Source organism: Carassius gibelio, chromosome A9, assembly GCF_023724105.1.
Source record: "Carassius gibelio isolate Cgi1373 ecotype wild population from Czech Republic chromosome A9, carGib1.2-hapl.c, whole genome shotgun sequence".
Lineage (NCBI taxonomy): Eukaryota > Metazoa > Chordata > Actinopteri > Cypriniformes > Cyprinidae > Carassius > Carassius gibelio.
Genome location: NC_068379.1, coordinates 16535373 through 16562662, shown reverse-complemented (window position 1 = coordinate 16562662; position 27290 = coordinate 16535373). Strand labels below are relative to the sequence as shown.

General features: G+C 38.7%; 1 protein-coding gene across 1 annotated transcript in view; it reads left to right on the top strand.

Annotated features, from left to right (window-relative positions):
- LOC128019806 (tomoregulin-2) overlaps positions 1–27093 on the top strand; it is a 58409-nt gene extending 31316 nt beyond the window's left edge. Inside the window, exons 4-10 of the mRNA XM_052606053.1 lie at positions 1774–1800; positions 15626–15725; positions 24435–24583; positions 24892–24951; positions 25042–25165; positions 26036–26194; positions 26529–27093. Coding sequence (XP_052462013.1) covers positions 1774–1800; positions 15626–15725; positions 24435–24583; positions 24892–24951; positions 25042–25165; positions 26036–26194; positions 26529–26625 — 716 coding nt within the window. The 3' untranslated portion in view covers positions 26626–27093. The remainder of the gene's footprint in view (positions 1–1773; positions 1801–15625; positions 15726–24434; positions 24584–24891; positions 24952–25041; positions 25166–26035; positions 26195–26528) is intronic.
- Positions 27094–27290: the final 197 nt, after the last annotated feature.

The following is a 27290-nucleotide window of genomic DNA, read 5'->3' as shown; positions in this document are numbered from 1 at the left end:
TTTTCTTTTTATTACTGTATTTTTGATCATAAAAATGCACATTAATTACTGGCCCTAAACTGTTTAATGCTTGTTGCCTACACCTTCACTCAATACTGTAATTATTAAGCAATTGCACGCTGACTTGTAAACATAGATTTTACATTTACAGTGTAAACTTTGTCACAGATGTTTACATGCTAAAGGAGTTTCTTACAGGCATAGCATTATTTAATTCTAAAAGCCAGGCAAAGGTTGGGAAATATCTATGAAAAAGAACAAGACAAATGGTGGGAAATATCTATGAAAACCTTAAATATGACCAACTATAAAAATGTAATATGATGTGATATGACACTTTTGATGCTTCTTCGCTTATTACATTCAATGTTCTATTACCTGGTGCATGAAGGTGCTCACTTTCAGTTATGATACTGATGTATGAATAAAGACAGAGGAGCCGAGCTGCAGCCATCCTTGGAGAAATAAATAAAATAGCAGAGTGTGATACACTTCACTTATATCTGTAGGTCATCTGTCAGCTGCTGGATCATTTGGCAGGGAATTAGTGGAGAGGAAATCAGTGTCAAAGAGTTAGATGAGCTGGTACAAGCATCAGAAATGTGAGGCAGTTCATTTCTCTGTCTCTTTCCTCAATGTCCTCAGAGCTGAAAGTGTGAAAATCTCATTGGGCTGTGGGTATATTCTTTTTGCTTTAACTTAAAGCTCTTTTTAGACAGAGCTTTAACCAAAGTATGTTGCAGACATTTCATGAAGACCCTGAAGAATCATACCAACTTGTGGGAAATGGGCATCCGATGTCCCCTTTATTTATTTATTTATAAATATGAAGGGAGAATAGATCATTTTATTTTCTTTAAGTATGTTAAAAAGTCCTTTTGTTGTACGCTTGATTTAACACAGGGACATACACATGTAAATAATAGTGTGTTTATGTTTGAAAATACATATGCATGGTTTTATCTTGCTATCCTTTCCTCATTTTCACTTGAGTGTCTTTTTATACCTTCATGTTCAGTCAGAGGGCATCATTTATATTATAGTACTTTGCCTCAACTTGATTTTAGAGTCGTGTTTAAACAAATATTGTGACAGTACCACCCTGAAGCACTGGACGCTTCTGTTGTTATGCACAAAGGGTGTACAGAAGGTTATAGTTTCTATGTTTTATTTGAAACACTTATTCTAAATCAGACTGCGATGAATCTGAGTAAGTGTGCATTTATAGTATCTCCCTCATGCATCATTTGTGCAGCCTGCTTCTGCCAACATGAGCGAAATGGGTCACATATTCACCTTTGACCATCCCACAGTTCAAGTACTTAAGACCGATATCTGTACTGTAAATTTGGATAGTATGCCCAAACTCCAGAGACCCATGTGAGCAGAAATGTACATGATTTATCCGTCCATCCATTTTCCAAATTGCTTGTCCAATAGGGTCATGGGGCTGCTGGAGCCCATCCCAGCATCTTAAGACATAGGCAGGAAAGCAAATTTGATTTGTATATTCTAAAAAATGTATTGATCTAGGAAGTTGACAAATAAATGAAATAGAAAAGAAAACATATTGCAGTTTATTTAAATATTGCCAAAGTGTGACAGATCATTTTACAATTACAAATGTTACATATACACTTCTAGTTAATATAAAGCCTTAAAACCTGCAATAATGATAAAGAATTGTTTGATCCATATTGATTCACTTAAATGCAAGAAATTAAGACTTGGAAGAAGACATGGATGTAATGTCCTTCTTTGTGTGTTTTACAGATGCTGGTTCAGGATCAGGAGATGAAGGTAAGGCAGATATATTCCAGTTTTGACACCTGCATTTGTGTGCATACTTCTCATTGAATCACTCTGCACTTGTTTACACTTCCCCACAGATGATGCTCATAAACACACACTCACTTCCTCTCAGCCTGTCAGCAGTCATCTGCTCTCCTCCACACGCCGCCCACTGAAACTGAGATTCAATTACACCCACTCACATATTGTTCAGAGAAACAGAATTAGTACACCCCCACCCCACCCCCAAAGTGGAATGTCTGACTGACAGTAGAACAGTCTGCGGCTCGAGCTGTATATTTGCATCACTTCAAATGTGCCACTCTTCTTGGATTTTAATCTTTCGCTCTTCCAGTCAACCCTTTTGTTATTCTCTCTTAACCGAACAGGCCACATCCGCTAATTGAGTACTGTAACATCCCCCTGCATAATGATGCTTTTTGTGGTCTTGTTTTGCCAGTCATTTCCTGTTTACTAGATGTGGTCTCTGCTTTTTGAAAATAGCAGTAGCTTGGTTGGCATTTGTGTCATTTGGACAGACCTATTTTTCCCTGAGGAGGTTTGGGAAATATATTTCACGGCACTTTGTGATTTTAATCCTCTGGAGTTTTCAGAGAAATTGGGAGAAATTGGGAGAAATTTTGAGAATCCCTTCTGGATAGGGATGTCTGCAATTGGGTTAAATTATTTGTCTCACAATAGTTCTCTTTATTTATTTTTTTTATTTTATTTTTTTACTTCCAATAAAAACAGTGACTAAATTTACATCTCTCGTCATGCTGCCTTTTGGCTTGATTCAAAGATACAGTGAAACTGTAAAATTGTGAAATAGTATTTAAACCAAACTGAAACCTTACTGAAACCTTACTGAAACCAAACTTTTGTGTTTTTAAGTGTAAATCAGATTAACACATATTTCATGTGTTAATAATTGTACCTTGAAACCACAAGCATTGTTTAGAACAAAGATATTTAAACTGAAAAAAGAGTAGTATATAGTATGTATGTATGTATGTATGTTTGAGACTGTATGTTAACTGTAAAACTGTGAAAAGTACTATACAAACATCTGAATCATATTTTTTTTTCTCTTGAGGTTTGCATACAACACTTTAATATTAGGTAGAAAATAGATATGTTACAGTATTTTCCAGATAATACTCTAATAGCATACTTTGGTTTCTGTTTAGTAACGATATAAAAGCGAATTATTTTGCAGACAACATGTTATCGTTATGATGTTGCACACTTAACACTTTCTTACAAAATGTAACCTGGTGTTTATATAGTAGCTACATTGTGCTGGTTAAGAAAACTATTCTTGTCCTATGCAAGACTTATTTGATTATGAACTTCTCATTTACTAAGTATGCCAATTAAGAATATGTAGATATTTTGTTAGAAACATTCCTTTGTGTAAGTAGATGGCAGCATATGGCTCTGTGCCTACCAGAACAATAGAGAGTGGAGAAGACCAAATGATGAGGGGAGAAGTGAAAATATGAATAGAGAGATGAAAGAAGAGTGATAAGAGACCGAAGAATGTGCAATTCGATATGTGGAGAAAGGAAAGGAGAGGGAAAGAGAAATGGAAGGCCGATAAAGAGAAAGATAAGTAGAGAAGAGGAAGAGAAAGATGAGGATGATAAAGGCTGGCTAAGGGAAGGGAGAAATGATTGCATTTTATGGATGGAACAGAAAGAGAGTGAGAAAGAAGGGCATTTAGGTAAGCACAGCACTATCGGTGCGATAAAAATCAAATGTATTCCAGTGGCTGAAGATAAATCATATGGGTTGCCTACTGGGCATGCATGCTGCAGGACACTTATGGTAAAGCACAGAGAGAAGCTGCTCAGGATGTTCAAGCTCCCTGAGCTCTATGTAACATCATCTGTATGAGAGGCTACATGCAGAATAGCATGGTTTATGCTTCAGACTAATACAATATAGAGTAACCAGTGATTATTATGCTTGATTATAAGAGATTAGGCGTTTTCCGATTATAAAAAATTTCATAAGACTTGACATTGCTTCTAATTCTAATTCTAATGAAGTTTATTTACCAAGTGATTTTATGTTTAATGATTCCCATCAGCATTGCATAACATTGGATTTTAATGTCTCCGGTTAGTCCTATATGGATGTACCTTCAAAAACAAATCAAGCACTAATAAAATATGCATTATAGTATATTCAAAACATTTTCATGCCAAAAAAAAAGAAAATTGTTTATCATTAATACAGTAGACCTAATAGACCTTAAACAGGTTAGACACCATATTGAATTTATTATGGATAAAATAGTGGCTCTGACAATGGATCTACAATGTAGATCATGCAATTTTCATAACTCACAACCCTCAAAGTGGTTTATTGGAGTTATATATATATATATATATATATATATATATATATATATACCTTTTGTCGGTCAATATGTTGTTAAACTACAGTACAATCCATTGAATTCACTGTACCTCTATGCGACACAGCCTTGTTTTCATTCCTGACAAAAAAAATAAGCTACCACTAATGTGGTCATACTAACCAGCCAAACATTGACCCCTTGTTTAAAACATTAAATGGAGTGTTTGTGGTTGCTGTTGCTTAATTTAATTGCAGTTCTAATGTTTAAAGACAGACTTGGAAAAGGACTAGAGAAATCACCTGAGAATAGTCTCATTAGATCTAATTAAGTTATTTTACTTAGACTTAGTTTTCTCCTTTTGGGATCCAATAAAATAAATGGCATGCAGGTGATTAGATGATGACGAAACTACTAAAAATGTTTTGTATCTGTTTATTGTTAGTTTATTCTATGTATTTATTTATTTATTCTGTAACACTTTAGAATAGGTAACACCTATAAGCTGCTTATTAGCGTGCATTTTACTAGAATATTAGCCATGTATTAGTGCTAATTAAGAACATATTAATGCCTTATTCTACTTGACCTTATTCTACATCCCTAATCTTACCCAATACCTAAACCTAACAACTACCATACTAACTATTAATAAGCAGCAAATTAAGACTTTATTGAGAGAAATTGCGTAGTTAATAGTTAACAAGTGTTACCTATTCTAAAGTGTTACCATTTATACATTTTTGCTTTTAATGCAAGAAAACATGCAAACATCTTCTTCAAACAGCCGATTTTATTCAGTGATTAATCGCTGTATCACTTCAGCTGTCAAAACTGCAGCAGTACGGCTCCAGCAGCACTTCATTATTTCTAATTACTTCCAAATGTAATCCATTTACTGTGTATCCAGTGCTCTCCTTCAAGGATCCATTATGTATTTAATTTTGGTAGGTTTTCTATAATCAATAGAGACAACACAGACACAGGAAGCTGTCTTTAAGGTTGTGTGCTTTGGGTTTTTCGTTGTGTATTTATTTGGTCTTTGCAGCTGCGGTCGACCACATTTGATCTTTCACATAAAAATGGTTGTTAAGTGGTGCCTTAAACTGTTCTAAAATACTCTGCAGCATTTACTGAAGGGAAACGAATGACCTCATGTTCTTGAGGTGACGATAGTCAGCTGCACGGCCATATCTGGGTGAGGACCTTCCTCAGTCACCATGCTATCACCATGGTAACAAGTTTAGAGGATTGAGAAAGAGAATAATCTAATCTCCCCATTTCAGCTGCTGCGATAAAGACGCTCGCAGTGCCGTCTGGAATGGGAGGTGAAGACTAAGGAAAAGTGTCTGACTGTGCTCAGAGTTTGTGTGCTTAACATTCAAACTGAGTGTGAACATGTGCACGGTTTCTGTTCTGCAGTCCATACTGAGTTAGATGCACTGTTTATCAGTATGTGTCCCTGCGGCTGGAAAAGGCTTTTTGAAAACATCACACCAGATATAATTCATAAGTTCATCTGATGAAAAAGCCCTATTGAAAAATATAGTAAGACTGGGAAAACCTGTCCATAACCTAGCTTCAATGAGAGAGTGGCATTTTATCTTGGATTATTAGGTTGGGTACCACTTTATTTTACAGTCCTGTTCCTCATGTACATACTATGTACTTATTGTAATAATTGCAATAACTATGTAACAACTAGGTACTAACTCTGAACCTACCCCTAAACCTAACCCTACCCCATGTAGTTACCTTGTATTGCCAGAACTTTCTTAGATAAATGCACTGTAAGTACACTATAAGTACATGTTAGTACACGTACTGTAAAATAAAGTGCAACCTTAGGTTGATTAGGTTGAAATACTATTTCTAGTTGGTACTGTAGATAGTTAGTTGGTAGTACCTAGTAATGTAATTGAGTAATGCGACACAAATGAAAATGGATCATGTTGTGGGCAGACATAAAATCATGTTGAGGCTGCTGAATAGGTCAAAAAAAATATTTTTATTACAATAAGTTGAATGTACATGAACAAAGTGATGTTTTCTGACAAAGAATTATCGAACTAAAGTGAGGAGGAAAAAATCAGTTAATGTAACCTAACTGATTTACGTGGAACAATATGCATGATTAAATTATGTAAATTCAGTATCTTATTCTCCACATCTGGGAGAAAAGCAGAACAAAAAGTGCTTCCTTAATGTACGAAAATTGAAAATAACATTGAAAATGTAAATGTATTTCACTTTTGTTCTTCACAATCACAAATAAGACATAGATTCGCCCTTGTTGCCTTTGTGGCAAATCATTTTAGAGACTAGCTATTTCCACCTCCAACAAGAGGGAAAACGAAATCATTGTATGGCTGCATATACTCATTCTTGATTCATTCTGAGCTTTGGCAAATACATTCGGAAGTTATTAATGTAGTCAGGGTCTTTGCAGATGAAATGTAAATCTCAGGTAAATGTGGAAGGCGCCAAATCAAATGAGACAAAGGTGTATTGGGGGCTATGTGAATCTTATGTCGTTCAAAAATAAATGTGCTGTTTTAATGTGGGTCATCCTTGGGGCAGAAAGGGATTACTATTAAAAATTGATTTCGGGAAATACAATTCAATGATATGGGCAGGCTGGGGAGAATGGGAAAGTGGAAGAGAGGATGAACAGGAACCACACTAGACACAAAAGATGAAGCCGTTCACAGTTATGGTGGGATTATATGGAGATTGGTGCGCTAGACGGGTCAGGAGACATTGTGATTGATGAGCCATGGCAGGAAGTGGCAAAATGGCCTTAAGGTCCCAAGAGAAAGTGAAAGAAAAGAGCAGAGTTCATTTTGGCTTATATCCATACAATAGAACCGAACAGAAGTCACCCACAAAGAGTTATTTTAATTTCTTCTGCCAATAGACAGAGTAAATTATATCAACATAGCATATGAAGATTCACATTCCAGGAGATGAGAAAGAAAATGTAACGTATGGAGAAGAAGATAAGACGTAGACAGAAGGGAACACCAGAGGCATTAATACAGTAACTGGGGAAAATAGTCTCGTCTTTCAGCGGCTGCATCTATAAGGAGTATAATCCCGTTCCAGTCATGGATCTTCCGGGGACACTGTTTCCTGACAATAGTGAGCTTCATTTCTTGAGTGCATTTAAAAAACGTAACCGACTGCCATCTGTTCTGGTTGAAATCAGTAAAGCATCAACCCCCAGTGGGGCAGAAATACTCATCATAACAGCAGTCTCTAGCTCCCAAATACTGGAACTATCTAAACCTGAACTCCTTGGAGACACACCTCGGTGTTTGAAATGTAAACATCTAACGGCTTGGTTGTTTATAGAGCTTTCGATTCTTAAAGGCTCATTTATCCTGGGATGCATCTGCAAAATTCGCTGAGGTTGTTCATTTGTTTGACTGTCTTTGAAAAAGAAAGTGTGGAGGAGCAAAGAGGAGGTCCGCTGGGTTTGGGTCTGGAGTTTGTGCTGGAGCTGGAGGTGTTTTGGAACGGAAAAGAATTTCACACTTCTTTGTTGATACCTGGAACATGGTTACTTTTGGGCTAGAAGCATACATACAGCATAAATGATGATTAAATTGCTTTGTTGTCCAGACTTTTGCAGCTGATTTAGGAAGCTGTTAGTGATTTTCTGACTTAGACCCTGTTTATAACTGGTATTTTGGAATTTTTTAGTTTGATGTGATCTGATCACAAGTGGTTAGCTCTAAATACAGGTGCAGTTGTGGTCCAGAATAATCAGATCATTCAAACTATATAGTGTGTGAGAAATATGTGAGCACGTTTACAGTGTAATGCAGCCATTAGACGGTTGTCATTGGACAGCGAAAGACTGCCTACTCACATTATATCAGTCACTCGCTTTTCTCAAACAAGAGTTAAACCTTGCTTATGCTTTAAAGAAAATAACAATCCTATCAAAGAATTTTAATTAAAGTTTAGTTGTATATCGCTTTTTACGATACAAATCATTGCAAAGCAACTTTACAGAAAATTAAGTTTCTACAATATTTAGTAGTAGCTTTTTTTAATTTAATTTTAGAGAAATGTATATACATATACTATGCATGCACAAGATAAAAGTACAGGACATTTTAGTAAAGGTATCTTTTTAAATAATTTTAAATAAGTATATTTATATTCTAGTGAAAGTATCTTCTTTCAGCTTAAATTTTAGCAAACGTATATTTTAAATAGTTTATTTTAAGGCTCTTTTTTTGTAAATGTATAGTTTTAAATTATTTCTTTGTAAGGTTCTTTATGTACTTTTTATTAAAGGTACTTTAAATAGGTTATTCTTCATAGTTTTTTATAGAAAAAAAATAATTTTAAATTTTTTTAAGTGCTTTTTAGTAAAATTATCTTTAAGTTAATTCACTCAGTTCTAATGTGTAATGGTTCTCCTCAGTGTTAATTTCGTTGACTAAATATTTTCGTCATTATTTTCGTCACGAATATATTTTTGCGGACGAAAACGAAACGAAAACTAAAAAAGAAGGCACTGATGGAGACTAAAACTATGACTAAATTGATTGACATTATCGTCAACGAATAAAGGACGAGACGAAAATAGACTGTGACGAAAATCAAATCAGCAGACGGGAGAGATGCGAGGAATCAACAAAAGAACCGGCAAAACGGAACAGACGAGACTGCATGAGAGAAGAGAACCAATCAGAGCCTGACTTATTGAGACGTGAAGCGAAGGTTTTCAGTTTTTAAATGAGCTCCCGGGAAGACGGCATTCGAAGAGGTGATGTCTAAAAGAGCGACAAAATGTCCACAGCTCACTTCACGTTTGACGACGAACAAAACAAAACAAAGTGTAAAGCACACGGAGCGCTCATTCGTGGCAAGAACACAACCAATTTGAAAAGACATTTACAGACGAGCCACCTGGACATTTTCTCAAATGTAATTTCACAACGATGTTCTTTTGTTTATTGAGCTAAGCAAAATTGGAAGACTGCAGTGCGTAGATGTTGTAGCATTCAATATTACGAACTGAAAAGTAATGTAAAATAGCCCCTTCTTCAAGTTAGATGAGAGCACAATACTAATACGTAATATTATGATACATACATTTGATTAATACCAATGTTTAGTATATTTTATAATGTTCTACTTGTTGACAATATCACAAATATTTCTATATTAGTCATGTGAAATGTGAATGTTCAGCTCCTATCATTATACATACTAATCTAGCAATATTGTAGTATTTAAAACATACAATATTGCTAGACAAATGAATACCTTATAAAATCTTGTTACTTTTTTATCCACCCAATTTACTTTAAATGTATGCACTTATTGTTCAGCTCAGCTGTAAGCTTTAAGGTCCTGGACCTAACTTTATTTTTCTTTTATTGATGGTCAATTGGCAGCTAGTTATTGTTTACATTATCATGACAGTGTTTGTTGCTGCATAAAAGCTTTTGAATCGAAATAAAGACACAGTTGTGTTGAAATAAAGTTGAATTTGTGTTTTATATATTTTGGTTAAGTTTGTTTCCTATACCAGCTGTAAAAAATTGTCTGGTAAATCTGTTATTGATTTTAGTCTTATTTTAGTCAACTAAAATACCAAGCAATTTTAGTCGACTAAAATAAGACTAAAATTAAAACAAATCAGATGACTAAAACTTGACTAAAACTAAAAAGAATTATAGTCAAAAGACTAAGACTAAAACTAAATTAAAATTTTGTGTCAAAATTAACACTGGTTCTCCTCACGGATGTAAGATTGCTAAGTAGGAAAATCTCTTGTTAAAATGCTTTCATTTGTTTTCATTTGTTTTTTGTTTGTGCATTGGCTGTTGGGTGTTACAAGCTCCCTGGTGCGCACATGTTGTTAAAGGCCAATATCTAAATTTGGTTTAGGTCTCTGAGCAACAAATCCATATTCCTTTGAGTTGAGAAATGACCTTTAACTTGAAACAGAAAAACTAGTTGTTGTTCTACTGAGGTGAAATTTCTCACTCAATCTTCCATTTTCAAATGAGATCATAAGATCCGCTTCTGGGAATATAACATAAATAAAAATAGCACTTTTATAAATAGACAATCAGGATAAAATGAATGAAACATAGCATTTTTATGCAAGAGAACATATTAAACTAGTTCTGTCATATTTTATCCAGTCCTCTCTGGAACAGGCTTTAGCTGCTATCTCCAGTTTACCAGCAACTTGCTTTGCTCTACTGATTTGGATCTTTTCTAAAGATCAGCGGGTAACACTGGATTGAAAGATTGGCAGTGTGGTGCCAGAGGGATTAGTGGGGCTCGATGGCAAAGACTGGCACCCACAGCGCTGGAACATCTCAGCTGCTCTCTGTGCCACCCCACAGTGTCTGGGAGTTTAGATGGAAAGACTGGGTGCCAGAATTGCTGCTTGGACAATCACAATCCACTGCAGTAGGGGGGGGGGGGGGGGTGCTGGAAGAATTCATTGAGGGGCTTAAAGAGTATTTAATAATAATAGTTCATATAAATTAGCCAATATTTTATAGAAATATATGTAAAATGTTTTATTTGTGGCATTAAAATCTTTATAAGTCGACTTGAGCAGTGCTAGCTGATGAAATTAACTGCATGTTTGTTCAAATTCCAGATTTATCAATACATTTTTCCCCATGCTTCCTAGTACAGAATTTAGGAATGCAATATATCATGGAACCATATTGGTCATTGGCTGACATTATGGATTTTTTGTATATTACTGTCAGCATTTTATGAAGTTATTGAATATTTAAATTTTGCATGCCCATTTCCTCTATTTTTAAATGTACATTTCCTTGCCTTCATCTAATGCTAATTCAGTTTATTATTTGAAAACACTAATAATTTAATATCAATGTCATATACACAATTTAAAAAATAAATAAATAAAGTGGAACCTTTTTCCAGTGGAAAGAACCTTTAGTTCAAGTCTGTTATTTCTCAACACAACAGTATTATGAAGGAGTTCAATCTAGCAGAAAGCTGTCAGGGAGGCTTATCGTTCTTTTTTCCACAGCTAGGCATGTAATGAATCCTTACAAAATGTTTTTAGATTTAATATGGGACATCTAATGGTCTAATATGAGATTGTGGTTTAGGGAAGGTCATCCAGTGGGTTAAAGCACTAGTTGCTGTGGCCACTAATGCAAAGATCCCCTCATCAAGGCCGGCTTCTTAGCTTGCAGAAAGTGACACTTTATTGACTGCCCATCGACCGCTTAGCTGCTGAAGATGTTTTTTTTTTTCTGTCTCTTTCTTACTGTCCATTTGTGTTTTGTTTTTTTGTGTGTGTGTGTGTGTGTTTTTGTCTCTCTCAGTCTCTCTTAATGTCTCTCATCCTTCACCTGTTTTCAAATGCTCTCCGTCATTGTCAAGTTTACTTTGTTGTTGTTGTTTTCTTTCATTCTTTCTCCTTGCTACATAACACAAATGACATTTGATGTTCTCTCCATCCTATTTACTTCTCATTTCTCATCATCCTCAACTCTTCATCTTCTCTCCTGCACTCTTCTTCCATCATATATCTGAGAGCGGCTCCATTACAAGTGTTATTATGGGTGCCATCGGGGCAGATCATAGTCAGCGGTGGAGATCAGATGATCACGTGTTTGTTTGTGTGTGAATGTAAGAGGCTCTGAACCTCGCAGCACTTCTCATGGGAGGATAATGGAAAGCTTTAGACATTGTACAGCTGTATCAAATGCAAGTGAGATGGTGTTTATGTATTGGGTGTACGTCTAATGTACAGTATGTGATTCAATTGTAAGAGTCTTTCTGAGTGGTATTTTAAATGTCTATGTGTTTATTTTACACGGTTGACCATTGTGCAGTGTAGTGACCCAGAGTGAAACCGGTTCGTAGATCTTCTGTTGGGTCTTTTAGCACTTAATGGATGACTTTCAGTAAGCAGCACTTAATCTGGTCAAAGCTGAAAAAAAAGAAGTTTTGAGTCCTAATTCCTTTCCTAATTCTTCTTCCCTAATCCCTTGAAGAAGAGCAGCCCATTTTGGGCCTCCTTTCCTGAATTTCACACACTGGCACATTACTTCTCTTGCCAATTCAAACCCTCATCTGGCTTTCAAAGCGCTCTCCAAAAGCTGTCAACCAGTGGAAGAAAATGGCCTCGGGAGCACTCCACAAAATTAGACACCTTCGCTCTGCGCCACCGTCATCAGTGGATTGCTGTAATTACATGCGCAAATGGGTCATTGGCAAGGTCTTCTAGGCTGTCAGGTGTGGATAGAAGAGGCAAAGTGCCAAAGGGGTTTTACAACATGCTTTTCCCAGTGGGACCAGGACACTCAAACAGCCTTGTTTGTGTGAAGTAGGCTTTAGTAGACCCAATGTGGTGAAGGCTTAGTTGATGACCACATGATTAAAGCATTGAGAGCCTGGTACTATATTTGTAAAAATAAAAATAAAAAAGATCATTTTGTTTTGGGAAAAAATACATTAAAACAATAAGATTTATAAAAATCAAAAAAGGGTTAGCATTCAGCAATGTGTTGAAACTGAACACCTCATTCCATGAAATGTGCAATCATTGCCAGAAAAAAAAAAAATCACATTACTGCAGTACAAAAGAAGGAACAAGACAATTTTCATCACTCTGGAGATTCTTTTAAAGAAATAAGATGACTCTGTTGCTCATGCATGAAAACTTAAATGACATTCACCATATAGAAGCGGCATCATTCGTTTGTGGAGATCAGTGGAAATCCAAAGATCCTCTTTCAGGCTATCATCTTTCCGCTGTAAGCATTATGCTCCCTACATTGTCTATTGATTCAAAGATGTAATGTGTCCCCTCCATCTGTGGAGATTCACTTGACCTTTTGTGTCCCTGAAGAGCTCAGCATGTTCTTGTGTGGTGGCATCACTTCAGGGGGTTGTGAGATGTTTTTTTCCCTTATATTCTAATACAACATTGCATTGTAATAATTCATCTTCAAAATGCAACATAATATACATGGTACAATTTGACCTTTTCGAGTCCAGGGAGAGCTTTCCATTCTTTAAGCAAATGCTTAACTGTGATGTTCTAAACCCCTTCCATTTCACAAATTGTGTGTGTGTTTGTGTTAATCTGAGCTGCTTTTCACTAAATGACCCAGGAGTTACTGTATCATCCATCCATTCATTCATTATATGCATTGCGATGAATACCACTCAAAAGAATCAAATGGAATTCATTTCCATCTCATGCTCATGTATTAAACAATATAATTTATCTCAGAGAATTTGCAAATAGGGTCAAATGAAACAATGTACTCTGCAGAACAATCATGTTTATAAGCAAAGATACGTTAGATAATATCTATTAGATAACACACACACACACACACACACACACTGATACGTCCTGTTTGTGAAGGTCAGTTTCCATACACTGTTCAGGAGATGGGTGGCTTCATTCATCATCTGTCTGACAGCCCATGTTGTGCTCTAAATCCACCCCACCTTTCTCCTTAGTTTCTTCACAAGTAGGTTTGTCCCATTAAGAGACATTTTCTTGGACACTCACCATCTATCTTCTGTTTATTTGAGTATCTCATTTCCTTCCACCATTTAAAGCAAAACCTATTCCTCTGCTCAGTATGTCTTAGGATTGCTACATTTTAATGTTTCATAACCTTAAATGTCTTTGCGTTGTACCTGAAAAGCGCTTTAAAGTTTCATCAATAACAATAACAAAATACTTAAGATGTCTGTAGCCATTATCCACAAAACATATGCATTTAATCAATCACTGACCTAGGGTTTTCACACACATCGGAGATAAACAGGTATACAAGATATACATCTTTTTTGCGGCGGTTGTAGATGAAAACAGAGGGGGTTGGTGATCGACTGTGTTTTTGGGCAGGGAAAGTCAATTCAGAAGGTCCATCTAACCGAGAGATGGAGATAACTGTTACTGCCCCTTCCATCTGAGATGTTTCTCATTTCCAGACCCTTGGGTCCATGCAGCCGCACATGAGAGAGAAGCTGGGTGCTGGGTTAATCAGCTCTGCTCATGATGTTGGACAGGAGATGTGTTTGAAGCAAAGCTTAATCTATTAGTGCGTGTTTGTGAAATTAATGTTAGCCATTGCGTAATCAAATTATCAAAAAAAAGTGATAAAATAAATCTTATAATCAGTTTATTTTACACTTTTTCATTGATTTTCTTGTTCTTTTTATTGTTTGTTTCCATGCTTGTCTGTTTGGTGTCTTCCAGACAGTCTGTGTATAAGTGGTGGGTATTTTTAGTTACATCGCTACGACAGTAGGTGTTAGCAGGTGACTTTTCCGAGTGAGTCTTTGACTCGTTCTCTCAAGCGATTCATTAAAAATACTGACTTGTTCAGGAACAAAGCAAGTGACTCTGTAAGAGTAAGGCGATGAGTCATTCACTCAAGTGATTCATTCAAAATAATAACTCATTGAAGGCAAAAAAAATTACTCTGAGTAATTGAATTTGAATTATTCACTCAAATGATTTGTCAGACAACTGATTCATTCAGCAACAAAACACAGCACTTGATTTTGTAAAATGTTGATACCAAACTACTCATTTGGAGCATTTTCACTGGCAAAGATAAAAAAAAATCACAAAGTAACTGCCCCAATTGTGTCTAAAATGTAAGTTAATATTAACTTTGTTAACAGTATTATACTGTTAATATTACTTAATTTGGAACAACAGAACTCTTTTTCATGTGATATTGCTGAATTAAAACAGTTTGGGATTCAAAAACCATAGATTTATTTAATCTTTGATCTGTGAAAGGACACAGTGTCAGTGCAAAGCTTGTATTTGTGGTTGTCATCTAGACCAAAATGAAAGAAAATGAAAAACTTAAAAGAGAATCAATAGAAAGACAAATGGCGAAACAGTAACACCTGTGACTTTAACATTGTTCCTTGCATGGAGATGCAGAATACTTTCTTTTATCTACCTGCATTTATTTTTTCATCCCTTTGTCTTTGCAGTCTAAGTTTTAAAAATAGTACCTCATAATGGAGGGTCAGGGTGCAAAGGGGGGCGATGATCCTCTGAGGAGAAGATGTAATTTAAATTCCATGACGTACAGGATTGCTTTTCCCTGTCCACTGATGAGGGCAGATGTGTGATAGCGAGGGGCTTTAAGCTTCGGCTCCAGGGAAGACTCTATCACCAGGGAGCAGGGGCGGCAAATCAGAAATCATCATGATGAAATGAGGGGTGAGACTGAGGAAAGATCAGTGGGGGATTTGAACTTCTCATGAGAGCCCGAGACAAAGACTGAATGAGAATTGTCTGTCCTCTGTCTCTCCATCTATTTATGCATGTTTGTGTGAGAGGAAGAGAGAGATTGAGAGACGGACTGTGAATGCCTGCTCATCTTGCCCCAAGTAATATTTATCAGACATTTGATAGCTTATGTTGTCTTGTCTCGTCTTTATGTATCCAAGCAGGGAACGAGGGTTCGGCGGAGAATGGACAGAAAGAGACGTCCACCTGTGACATTTGCCAGTTTGGGGCTGAGTGTGATGAGGATGCTGAAGATGTCTGGTAAGCACAAAAACAGCCTGTAGTATAACTAATATCACATAAAAAAAAAAAAAATAAAGAAACATGCCATGCCATGTTAATTTACTGTTTTTTGCATACTACATAGCAAGCATATTGAGAGGTGTTTTTACAGTTCAAAGCCACCATACAAGCAAACGCCTTAATCCAGAATGGAGATCGTCAAGTTCATCCACTTCGTCTCGCAGCACAAAGCACTGTATATAGCTCCTTGCACACTGAGTTCACAGAAATTGGTGGTCTTCTTTTTAATATGTGGCTTTAGTATCGCTGGCAAAAGCTTCAAACTGAGCCACTGACATCCTGAAGTAAACGTTGAATTGCCCGTGATAATCCCGCTGCTCCTGAGGGGAAACTCTTTGAAGACTCCAATCAGTGCTGGTTGGCGAAAATTCTTTTTTATTATTATCATTTTGCAACGAATTAATACACATCGAACTCAGTGTGCAAAGTTTCTGTGTGTGACACATTTTAGGATTTCAAATTTCTGACTCAAAAATACCTTTATATTTCATTGTGTACAGTAATTGTTCTGCCCTAAAGCCATCCAAGCCAATTACATTTTTGGTGATGATATTCTTTTGTTTTATGCCTGTGGTAATTATGAGTAAAACATCACATCATCACTATCAAACAGTGCCACCTTGATGAATAAAGGTGAATTGCACTTATGGAGTCATCAGATATTTAATTGTTGTTGCTTAGGAAAAATATAATTACAGTGACCCTATACACTTTCTACAAAAAAAATTTTCTCGGAAAACATGCAGTTTTTTATATTTTATTATTCTGTCTTGTTTCTTTGTTTATGATGAATAGATTGAGGAATTCTAAGAAAGATGATGTCTATCTTAAAAAAAAAAAATGAAGGAAGTCGAGAGTAGTTAATGATGTCCCGGTTGCTAAAGACCCAGGTATGCAGGGGTAGTAAATGACCAGCACTCTCTTCCACTCTCAATACCCACAACTGAGATGCTTGCTTTGAATGCTTTCTCTGGTCAGAAGCAGACTGACTGTTTTAGATTGGTTGGTGCTGTCAAAGACATGATATGGAGTATGGGACACAATATTTTGATTATGAACTTTACAAACTTCCCCAAAATAAATGGGCCAATTATGACAGTTTAATCTTTGCTTAGAATGAGAACTCACTAATATTCAATAAAAAATAAGCAGAAAACCTCAACATCCACTTTGTTCCTCCAACAGCATCATTATGCTATATTCAGTGAGAAATGGTAATCGTTTCTAGAGAATCTGTTTTAGTTGTTAACATGTGAAAAAATCATGACTCACATGATATATTTACAATCCACCCGTGGATGTGGAAAGAAGGTTTTCGTTGTGCTGTGAGCAGCTCAAACTGTCAGCTGGAGTGAAGGACACTACCCTTTAATCTTAATAGAAGAAGGCCTCTCTTTCTCCCTCATGCCTATCTCTCTCAGGGCACCTGAAGGGAATTATATGTCAGCCTGCAGATTCACTAAAGATTCAGCAAGCACTGGCTGGAGAGCTGGAGGGTTTGGAAGCATCAGAATGAAACAGCCCAGCCTCTAACTCCTGAGAGATATCAGCACGATTTGAGGCATTTATGCCTGAGTCGTAGGGATGGTCCCACGACAGGCCCCTCGCTTTGATACACTTGACTGCAGATGACTCACTCACCTCACTGTTCTTCTACCAAAAACACTCTACCTCTCTCAGCAGCCCTTCTTTTTTTTAGTCTTGCTCCATTTTTCCATCTTCCTCTGTCATCTGAAAGGATTACTGAAAAAAAATCAGATGAGAGATTATAAAAAAAAATCAATGCCATAAGCTGCATTAATAACATGTCTGTGTGTGTTTGTGCATTGATTGAGTGTAGTGACAAGAACCGGATTTGGCTGTTAGGACCCTAGTCCTTGGGTGTGTGTAATAGAGAGAGAGAGAGAGAAGTATTATCGATTCATTGATTTCAGTCACTAAAAGTCACTAAAATAGGACACACAAAATACCTTGTATTGTGTTGAACAATATGTTTCAACTGCACTGAACTATTTTCAATTATATTTTTAGTATGAAATGAGTTGTTAATTCCAATCAACATTTCTCACACCTTTATGTTTGAGTTTGATACAATGTACTCTTGGACTGAATGGAATTAGAGCTGATATACAGAATATAAACAGAGACAGACACGGAGATGCTGTAATCTGGTCCTGGGTGGCATCTGTTAGTGCAGTGTGAATTTGCCTATAGATAGACAGGCAGACAGACTTAATTATAACTTTAGGACTTTTAGAACTTTATTTTACATTTACATTTATAATCGTGATATGGCCTAATGTGATTTGTTAATATTCACAAAGTTATGATTTAATTAAATTAATGTGAGCGCAACACATTCAAAGTCAAAATGCGGCAAATATTATATCTCCCTCATCTTTTTTAGTGAGCAACGGAAAATAGTAAAGCATGGACACTTCAAAATAAGAATCCAAGGCTGGTTTATAATTAAATGTATGTATAGGTTTTATTTTTTATATTTTTTTGCCATTTCGGTTGCAGAATTAACTTATCTTAGTTTTAATTCATTGTAAACTTTTGTGGCTTCTCTCTGGTCTGCCCTGTAACAGGAAAAAAAGATTAAAAATATAATTTTTATCACCTTCACTATATACATTTTACTAGTATCAAGTAGTATCAAGTAGCACAGATCAAGTTTGTACAGTATTTATTTTATTTGTGCAGGTCTTAAAAATGTCTTAAAATCTTAAATTTGATTTTAAAAACTTTTTTAGTTACCGACAGACGGACAGATATTGGATTTTGTCAGTACTATAATACTGTGCTTAAAGAACACCCCCAAAACAAGATCAAGAATTTGCATAAGAGCATAATAGGACCCCTTTAAATAATGTTCTTAAATCCTCCTTGGGGCGGCATGGTCCAGGGAGGAACCATGAGATTTTATACTAAAATGCATGTTACATAAAATAAAAAACAAGCATAATACATACTTTTTTTTATAAACAAGCTTGAAATGGATGAATTAATGAATGCATAAACTAAGTCACACATTTAAAACATTGGAATCAAAAAGCCAAAACTCCTCATCTATCCTAATCGAACTATCACAGATACAAACCCAAGACTAATTCTCACAAAGTACAGACTCAGTCATCATAATCCTTCCATTGAAAGAGAGAGAGAGAGACTAAAGTGTGGAAGGAAGGAGCAGCTAGACAGACAAGAAGCCCACAGGCCATGCTGGAAAAGTTTAGATAACACAGAAACCACATGGCTTTTACAAATCAATAAGACATATCCCCTCACTCAACAAGATAAACACACTCACGCACACACAGAGGCTACCATCCACGGAAATCTCAACCCTTCGGTTTGACTCGGTTGCAAAGCCATTATTACTTGATTTGCTACTGGAAGTTTTTGATGTGTGTGTGTATGTGTGTGTGTGTTGTTGTTGTTGTTGTTGTTGATGCAGTGCATTTGCAATTTGTGTGTATGCATAGAGAATGTGAGAGGCGACATTAAATATTCATGCTCTCAAGACACATTAGACTTTATGATCACTACAGACGGTCATACTAGAGAGCAAGTGTGTGTGTGTGAGTGAGAAAGAGAGAGAGAGAGAGAGCAGTACTGGTTCACAATAAATACATCTCAATATCATTGTGCCTGTTTGTTTTTATCTAACATCCAATGTTCCCAGGAATGTATCTAAATTACTATGCATTACAGATCTTAATTAGCAATGGCAAACAATCAAAGCTGCCCTTGAGTTGACTCCACGCCACAGTTCAGTTCAGTCAATGTCTCTATTTAAAACAGATATTTTTATCTCACTTTTGTAGTCATTTTACATTATTCCAGTAGTGCCAGAATACAAAACGGCTCAGTACATCACTAAAGCTCACTGGCGGGGTGAAAATATGAAAAAGGGAAGTTGAAGAAAAAACACATACACAAAAAATAATGACAGATTTATAATTATGCTGTCATCGGTTTGCTGCAGCGAGAAATGAGTGGGGACGGCAGTTTAATTGTCATTTCTGCTCAATATGTTCCTGCCGTGGCACACACACAACACATATAGACTTAAGAGAGAAATTCTAGCAGAAAAACCTTAACATTGAAAATACAGACTTAAATTCTTGTCAACTCCTTTGAGAAATATTAATATACCAAACACACTCACAGAACATCCACAATGAAGACTAGTTGACAGGTTTTCGATTCTCTCAGGCAGAAACGAATGACCGGTTCACACACGAATGCAAAGGCTACATGTGTTCCTGTTGCAAATGTCAAAAAACTTTGTCCAGGACTCAATCCGTCTTTGCCTCCTTCTCAGAAGTGCATCACCTTTCATCTGTACATACGCACATAAGTGCTCATTACTGTCGTTAATGAAGGTGTTTAAATAAGAACAGCCATTAAAACGAGTGAAGAAACATCAAAGTGTCAGAACTCATCATTTCTCGTTTGAAACAGAGCGTTGCATTATTCTCCACTGATGTGTTCACAGTGCTTTAGTTGCTAAGCCTGTCTTCTGTGCTAGTCATTAAGGCCCTGCGATGATTGACTCAGGAATGTGCTATAGATTGAAAATAACTCCAGCATCCAGTTCAATCTCGTGCAAATTCATTTTTGAGCCTTCCCTTCTAGCTTCACGCTGATGCAGAAGATGAAAAACAGACTTTACTCATTACATTTGCAATTTTTAGATTTTATATATTTAGATTTTAAATATTTCACAATATTATTTCTACAGTATTTTAATTAAATAAATGCAGCCTTTATGACCTTAAGAGACTTAACATAAAAAAGTAAAAATCTTTTCGAACCCAAACATTTGAATGATAGCACAAGTTAATTTGCTGCATGCCATAAACAGTTTGATTGATTTTTTATTATTCTTCAAATCTTTATTTAATGTGATGTTTTAAAAAGATGGTGTACCACAAAATGAAGTCTCTCTATTAAGTTTTCCTCACAGACTACATGCAAAAACAAAGCAATATGACTAGCGCAGTTTAATTTCAACTGATGAGCTAACTGTGACGGTCGGGTTTTGGGAAAAACACAAGGTGAGGGCAGGATCCAATTTGCAGGTACGTCGTTTATTAGGGATAGGGAAAAATACAAAATAAACAGTCATGAGAGACAAAACCAAACAAAAAGGGAACCGGATGAAACGGATAGGAAACTCGGAGGAACAAGAAGGTAAGGGAAAACTCGGGAGACGAGCACAACTCACACATAGGGTAAGGACTCCATACAGACAACAGAGAAAGACAGCTCTATATAGGGAGACTAATGACAAAGGATTGTCAGCACCTGTGCGATTTAATTGGAGTGCAATTACTGTGACGACATGACCAGACTAGCGGAATTAAAGTGCCTATGGTGAAGTGCCTAAGGAGAAGTGAGCTCACTAGGGGACACCCAGGAAAACAGAGACTGACAGCGTGACATTACCCCCTCCCCTACGGAGCAGCTCCCAGATGATCCACCTGAAACCCCGGAAAACCCAAACGAAAAAGAGGTAGGAGGGAGGTGAAGCGGCGGCGGACTAGGGGGAGGGACGGAGGGTCAGAAAACAGAGACAAACAACCAGGTGGAATGTAGAGACAAAGACAGGACAACCAGGTAAAATGGAAGAAAACAGAGACGGAACAACCAGATGGAATGGCGAGGCAGAAGCAGGAGAGGTGAAACACAAAACAAGGAGTCCAGGAGGGTGGTGGACCGGCGGAGGAAAAACAAAGGGGAGGGACAGAGGGCCAGGTCCAAAGGAGGAAAATAGACAAACAAATGCAAACAAAAACATGGGTAGTAGAGGACATTAGGTGATGCCCACCCGGGCGGAACAGAGGGCCATCACACCCATGTGGTCAAGGCAGAAACCCCCCAGGGCGGAGTGGAAGACCACCACATCCTCGTAGTCAAGGCCAGAGTCCCCCAGGGCGGAGCGGAAGACCACCACATTCTTGTGGCCGACCCCATGGGAGGACGAAGATCACCGGTGACTTGACTCAGTCCTCGAAGATCACCGGTGACTAGCCTTGTCTCTGGAGAGTTCATGGGAACCTGACTCGACTCTGAAAGGCCATCGGTGACTAGCCCTGACTCTGGAAGGCCATCGGTGACTAGCCCTGACTCTGGAAGGCCATCGGTGACTAGCCCTGACTCTGGAAGGCCATCGGTGACTAGCCCTGACTCTGGAGGGTCCACGAACACCTGACTCGACTCCGGAGGGTCAACCGGGAACTGACTCAACTCTGAACAGTCAATGGGCACCTGACTTGACTTAAGACTGCCTGTGGAGACGTGAGACACCTCTGCTTCGGGCACTGCCTCTGGAACGGCCTCGGGCACTGCCTCAGTCACCACATCGGGAACGGCCTCGGGCACTGCCTCAGTCACCACATCGGGAACGGCCTCGGTCACCGCCTCGGCCTCCGGAACAACAGAGGGCACCGCCTCGGCCTCGGGAACAGCATCGGGCACCGCCTCGGCCTCGGGAACAGCATCGGGCACCGCCTCGGCATCTCGAACAGCATCGGGCACCGCCTCGGCACCGCCTCGGGAACTGCATCGGGCACCGCCTCGGGAACTGCATCGGGCACCGCCTCGGGAACTGCATCGTGCACCGCCTCGGCATCTCGAACAGCATCGTGCACCGCCTCGGCATCTCGAACAGCATCGGGTACCGCCTCGGGAACGTCCTCCTGGACGGCAGCGGCCCGCTCGGGAATGTCCTCAAGACCTTGAGGAACGGCAGACGCCTGTCTCCTCCTCCGTCCTTTATGATGGCGAGTCGGTGGCACCTTATCAGGAGACTCAGGCGTTGAATCGGCCATCTTGTGCTGTGGTGCTAGGCTGGCGGCCATCTTGTGCTGTGGCGCTGGGTCGGCGGCCATCTTGTGCTGTGGCGCTGGGTCGGCGGCCATCTTGTGCTGTGGCGCTGGGTCGGCGGCCATCTTGTGCAGCGGCGCTGGGTCGGCGGCCATCTTGTGCAGCGGCGCTGGGTCGGCGGCCATCTTGTGCAGCGGCGCTGGGTCGGCGGCCATCTTGTGCAGCGGCGCTGGACTGGCGGCCATCTTGTACTGTGGCGCTGGACTGGCGGCCATCTTGTACTGTGGCGCTGGACTGGCGGCCATCTTGTACTGTGGCGCTGGACTGGCGGCCATCTTGTACTGTGGCGCTGGACTGGCGGCCATCTTGTACTGTGGCGCTGGACTGGCGGCCATCTTGTACTGTGGCGCTGGACTGGCGGCCATCTTGTACTGTGGCGCTGGACTGGCGGCCATCTGGTTCCACGGCGCTGGCTCGGCCGATCTGCATTTCCCCTCTCATCTCGGGACATACTGGGGAACTGGCAGCCCCCAACCGAATCCCGGGTCGACAGGCACCGACAGTGGAGATCGCTGCGGGACCTCCTCCTGGCTGTTTGTTCCGGAGCGACCTCCCCTAGTTCCCCGGAACACCACTAGGCGAGAGCCCTCGAAGCCACCTTTCTCCCGCTTGCTGGCTGGGGAGAACATGGCAGCAGACATACCGCTGGATGCTTGGTGAGGGAGTCCTTCTGTGACGGTCGGGTTTTGGGAAAAACACAAGGTGAGGGCAGGATCCAGTTTGCAGGTACGTCGTTTATTAGGGATAGGGAAAAATACAAAATAAACAGTCATGAGAGACAAAAAGGGAACTGGATGAAACGGATAGGAAACTCGGAGGAACAAGAAGGTAAGGGAAAACTCGGGAGACGAGCACAACTCACACATAGGGTAAGGACTCCATACAGACAACAGAGAAAGACAGCTCTATATAGGGAGACTAATGACAAAGGATTGTCAGCACCTGTGCGATTTAATTGGAGTGCAATTACTGTGACGACATGACCAGACTAGCGGAATTAAAGTGCCTATGGTGAAGTGCCTAAGGAGAAGTGAGCTCACTAGGGGACACCCAGGAAAACAGAGACTGACAGCGTGACACTAACCTCTTACACAGCTAAATCAGTGTAAGCCAATTCACAAAACGAGTGACTCTTTGAGCTTATTCTTTTTATAAATAGTTCAAAAAGAGTTATTGCTTTGAACCAATCTAAAATACTGTCCTTTATATTCATGCATTTATCCAAAGCGACATACAGTGCATTCAGACTAACATTTTTTACCTAACATGTATTCCTTGGGAATCAAACCCACAACCTTTCATGCTGCTAATGCAATGCTCTACCACTGAGCCACAGGAACACATATGTACACACTTTTAACTTCATAATCCAATCAGAATTGATTAATGAATCTGTTAATATACATTGTTTCCCATCTCTAGAGCTGAGGTGTCTGGATTGAACCCCACTATTCATTTGGTTGGCCAGCCTTACAATCTGTTGATTCTCCTAATATATGTATAAAATCTGGTAAAGGGCTAAAAAAGTTGTACTATTTCCAAAGAGGCCCTGAAAAATATTAATTGAATAGTGAAATTTTTACATCATTATCAGAAGTAAACACCAGATCCCCTCCAGCAATTACTTTGAGTCCCGAGTTTGGATGTGTGAAAAGTTTTTCTTAGCTGACAGCTTGATCAAACAAGGTGTGACAATTGCTTAATGATCTTTTTCACGGTCTTTGATTTGTCAGTAATCAGCCTTTTATTATGCGGTCTCTCACAACACAGGTGCGTCTGTAACATCGACTGCTCCCACATCAGTTTTAACCCCGTGTGCGCATCAGACGGCCGGTCCTATGACAACCCCTGCCAGGTGAAAGAGGCGTCGTGTCAGCGGCAGGAACGAATCGAAGTCAAGTTCCTGGGTCACTGCCAGGGTAAGAAGAGCAGATTAACAAACATGTATCATTGCTTTATGGAATTTCTTACATTGCTACATGATGCCTTCTTCCATTCAATTTGCATTTATATAAGACAACAACGCAGAACACGTGTAAAGATGAACATTATAAATCACTGTTATATAATCAAGTACATTCATGTTTATATGATCATTAGTCTCTGGAATATAGCAATTTCCCTGATATCATCTTCAAAATGACAGTGTACAAATGGGGGAGGGGGTTGTATTATGTAACCAGCAGAGCTGTTCATTTTAACATCTGAATTCATTCCTATCTTGTAGGCGACATGATTACAGGCACCAAAGCAGGAGACGGACAATATGCCAGGACAGACTACACAGGTGGGTGGGTGTTAAATTACAAGAAGTTAGTTTTAATTTCGAAGTGCCCTTGAATTTGAGCTGTTCTGACCCACTATGTTTGAATTCTAGAGGAGAAGCCTGAGGTTTCAGAGGTGGCGAGAGGGCTGTACATCCCCTGCCCTGAGCACTATAAGAACTATTGTGTTCACGGAGACTGTGAATATCCCAACATGCTCTCAGCACCGTCCTGCAGGTACACACACACACAATGTTTCTCATTAGGGTGTATCCTATCTACAAAAATACATTGTGAAAAAGTGTGTGTGTTAGGCATACACCTTTGATTGTGAATGCAATACTGTATCACAGATCTGCATCTCCCCCTAGTGTTCAAACTAAGAGCTGCCTCATAAAAAAAAAAATGTTTTCCAAACACTCCCCTTTCTTCGGTGTTATTTTAGTATAATTTATATATTATTATAGTTTTTATTAGGTGTCTGAATTTGTCTGTATGCTTGTTGTGCTTTGTTTAGTTACATTTATTTAAACTAAATGAAAATGGGGTATGTTTTCTTGGCAACCAGTGGAAATAAAATTATGTTGAAGTTTTATGGCTTTAGCTTTAGTTAACTATATTAACCTTAGTCTTTATTGGTAGTACAAATAAATGGTGCTTTCGCAAAAAAAAAAAAAAAAAAATCTTCAAATGTTACTGTATGATTGTTAATTTTTTTAAGAAATTAAATGTACAAGTCATCTCTACAGATTAAACTGGGACAGAGGAAGGTATTAAACAGGAAAACTGCACACATCAGCTTATAAAAAATAATTGGCTGTTCAAGTTTTGAAACTCATATTAATAGTCGCAGATAAACAAGAGAAAAGGGACTAGAGAGAAATAATAAGACAGAACAGGAGTCTCTCTGGCAGGTGCTGCAGTACAACAGCAGGTGTTTCAGAGGAACGACTCTAAGAGCGAGAAACACTGAAGTATGTGTGTGAACACAGATATTACAGAGAGAGTAGACTCTTTAAAACAACCTGTATAAATCAACAGAGGACTAAAGCACACACATCTAATCTAATAAGCATATAACGCTGTGTTTCTTCCTCTTTTCTTCAGCTGTCACTCAGGATTCAGTGGTCCACAGTGCGAGACTAAGGAGTATAATGTGCTGTATGTGGTGCCTGGCTCTGGAAAGCTCCGCTATGTCCTCATCGCGTCTGTCATCGGGGTTCTGCAGGTGGCCATCATATGTGTAGTGGTGCTGTGTATCACCAGGTGAGTACAAACACACACCCCATAGCACTACATCACACACGATGTGCTACTGCGAAGCAAAGCAGAGGACAGCTACCTTCTGGGTAGATCGCACACACTTGCAGCTCTTCATAGAGTGAGACTTCCTGCCGGCAGAATAACACACTTTACACTCCATGAAAGGTCATGGTTGAAGGGTGTGTGTGCATTAGCAGCACTAAATAACTCACCCATCTCCTGTAATATTTACTTGAAAGTATATATATTGTTTTAATAAAAAATAACTTAAAGAGTTGCCTGGTGGAAGCAAGTTATATGTATGATAAGGATGTCCTTTTGCTTCCTTCCTCTGCAGGAAGTGCCCTCGGACCAACAGAATCAACCGACAGAAGCAGAACACAATGCACTACAACTCTGAAAATACCCTGCGCGCCTCCACCCGCCTCATTTGAGCCCGTGAGCAGAGAATCATGGGAAACGTAGTTTGGACAGAGGACAGGAAATAAGAAACTTGCTCTCCGTCCCCACAGAGACACTGCATCCTGCTGGATGATGGGATGGAGGACGATGGTGCAGATGTATCAGAGGACGATGGATTCTACACATGATGCCTTGCACCTGTGGCACAGGACACAAACAGAGAATTTTAGGACGCCATGATAGGACAAGTCCTGTTATTTGGTTATGTATGGGTAATATTTCCAATAGTTAATTTGTTTGTCTTGATGGGGTCCTTTTTCTGTAATGTAAATAAATAATTTATATCACAAAGCACAGTGTGTTTTTTCTTTTTCCTTATTTCTTTGTGGATGCAATGACTTTTAAAGGATCTATCTTGAAGGTACATGGGCAGTTTCAGGGGTTTCTAGAGAAGTGATTCAACAATTTATTATAAATAAATATTCATGTAGCTGTTTTTAATGTTTGGTGTCCCAGAGACCCCAATCATGTAAATTACAGTTTAAGAGTTTGATATCAGCAACATAAAAAATAAATAAATAAAAATAAAGCAAAAACAAAAAAGATGTTCAGAAAGGACACATTCAGTTGTGGCACTAAATGCATTTGTAATGTTACAAATATTTTATTTACAATAATACATTTATTTAGTTCTTTT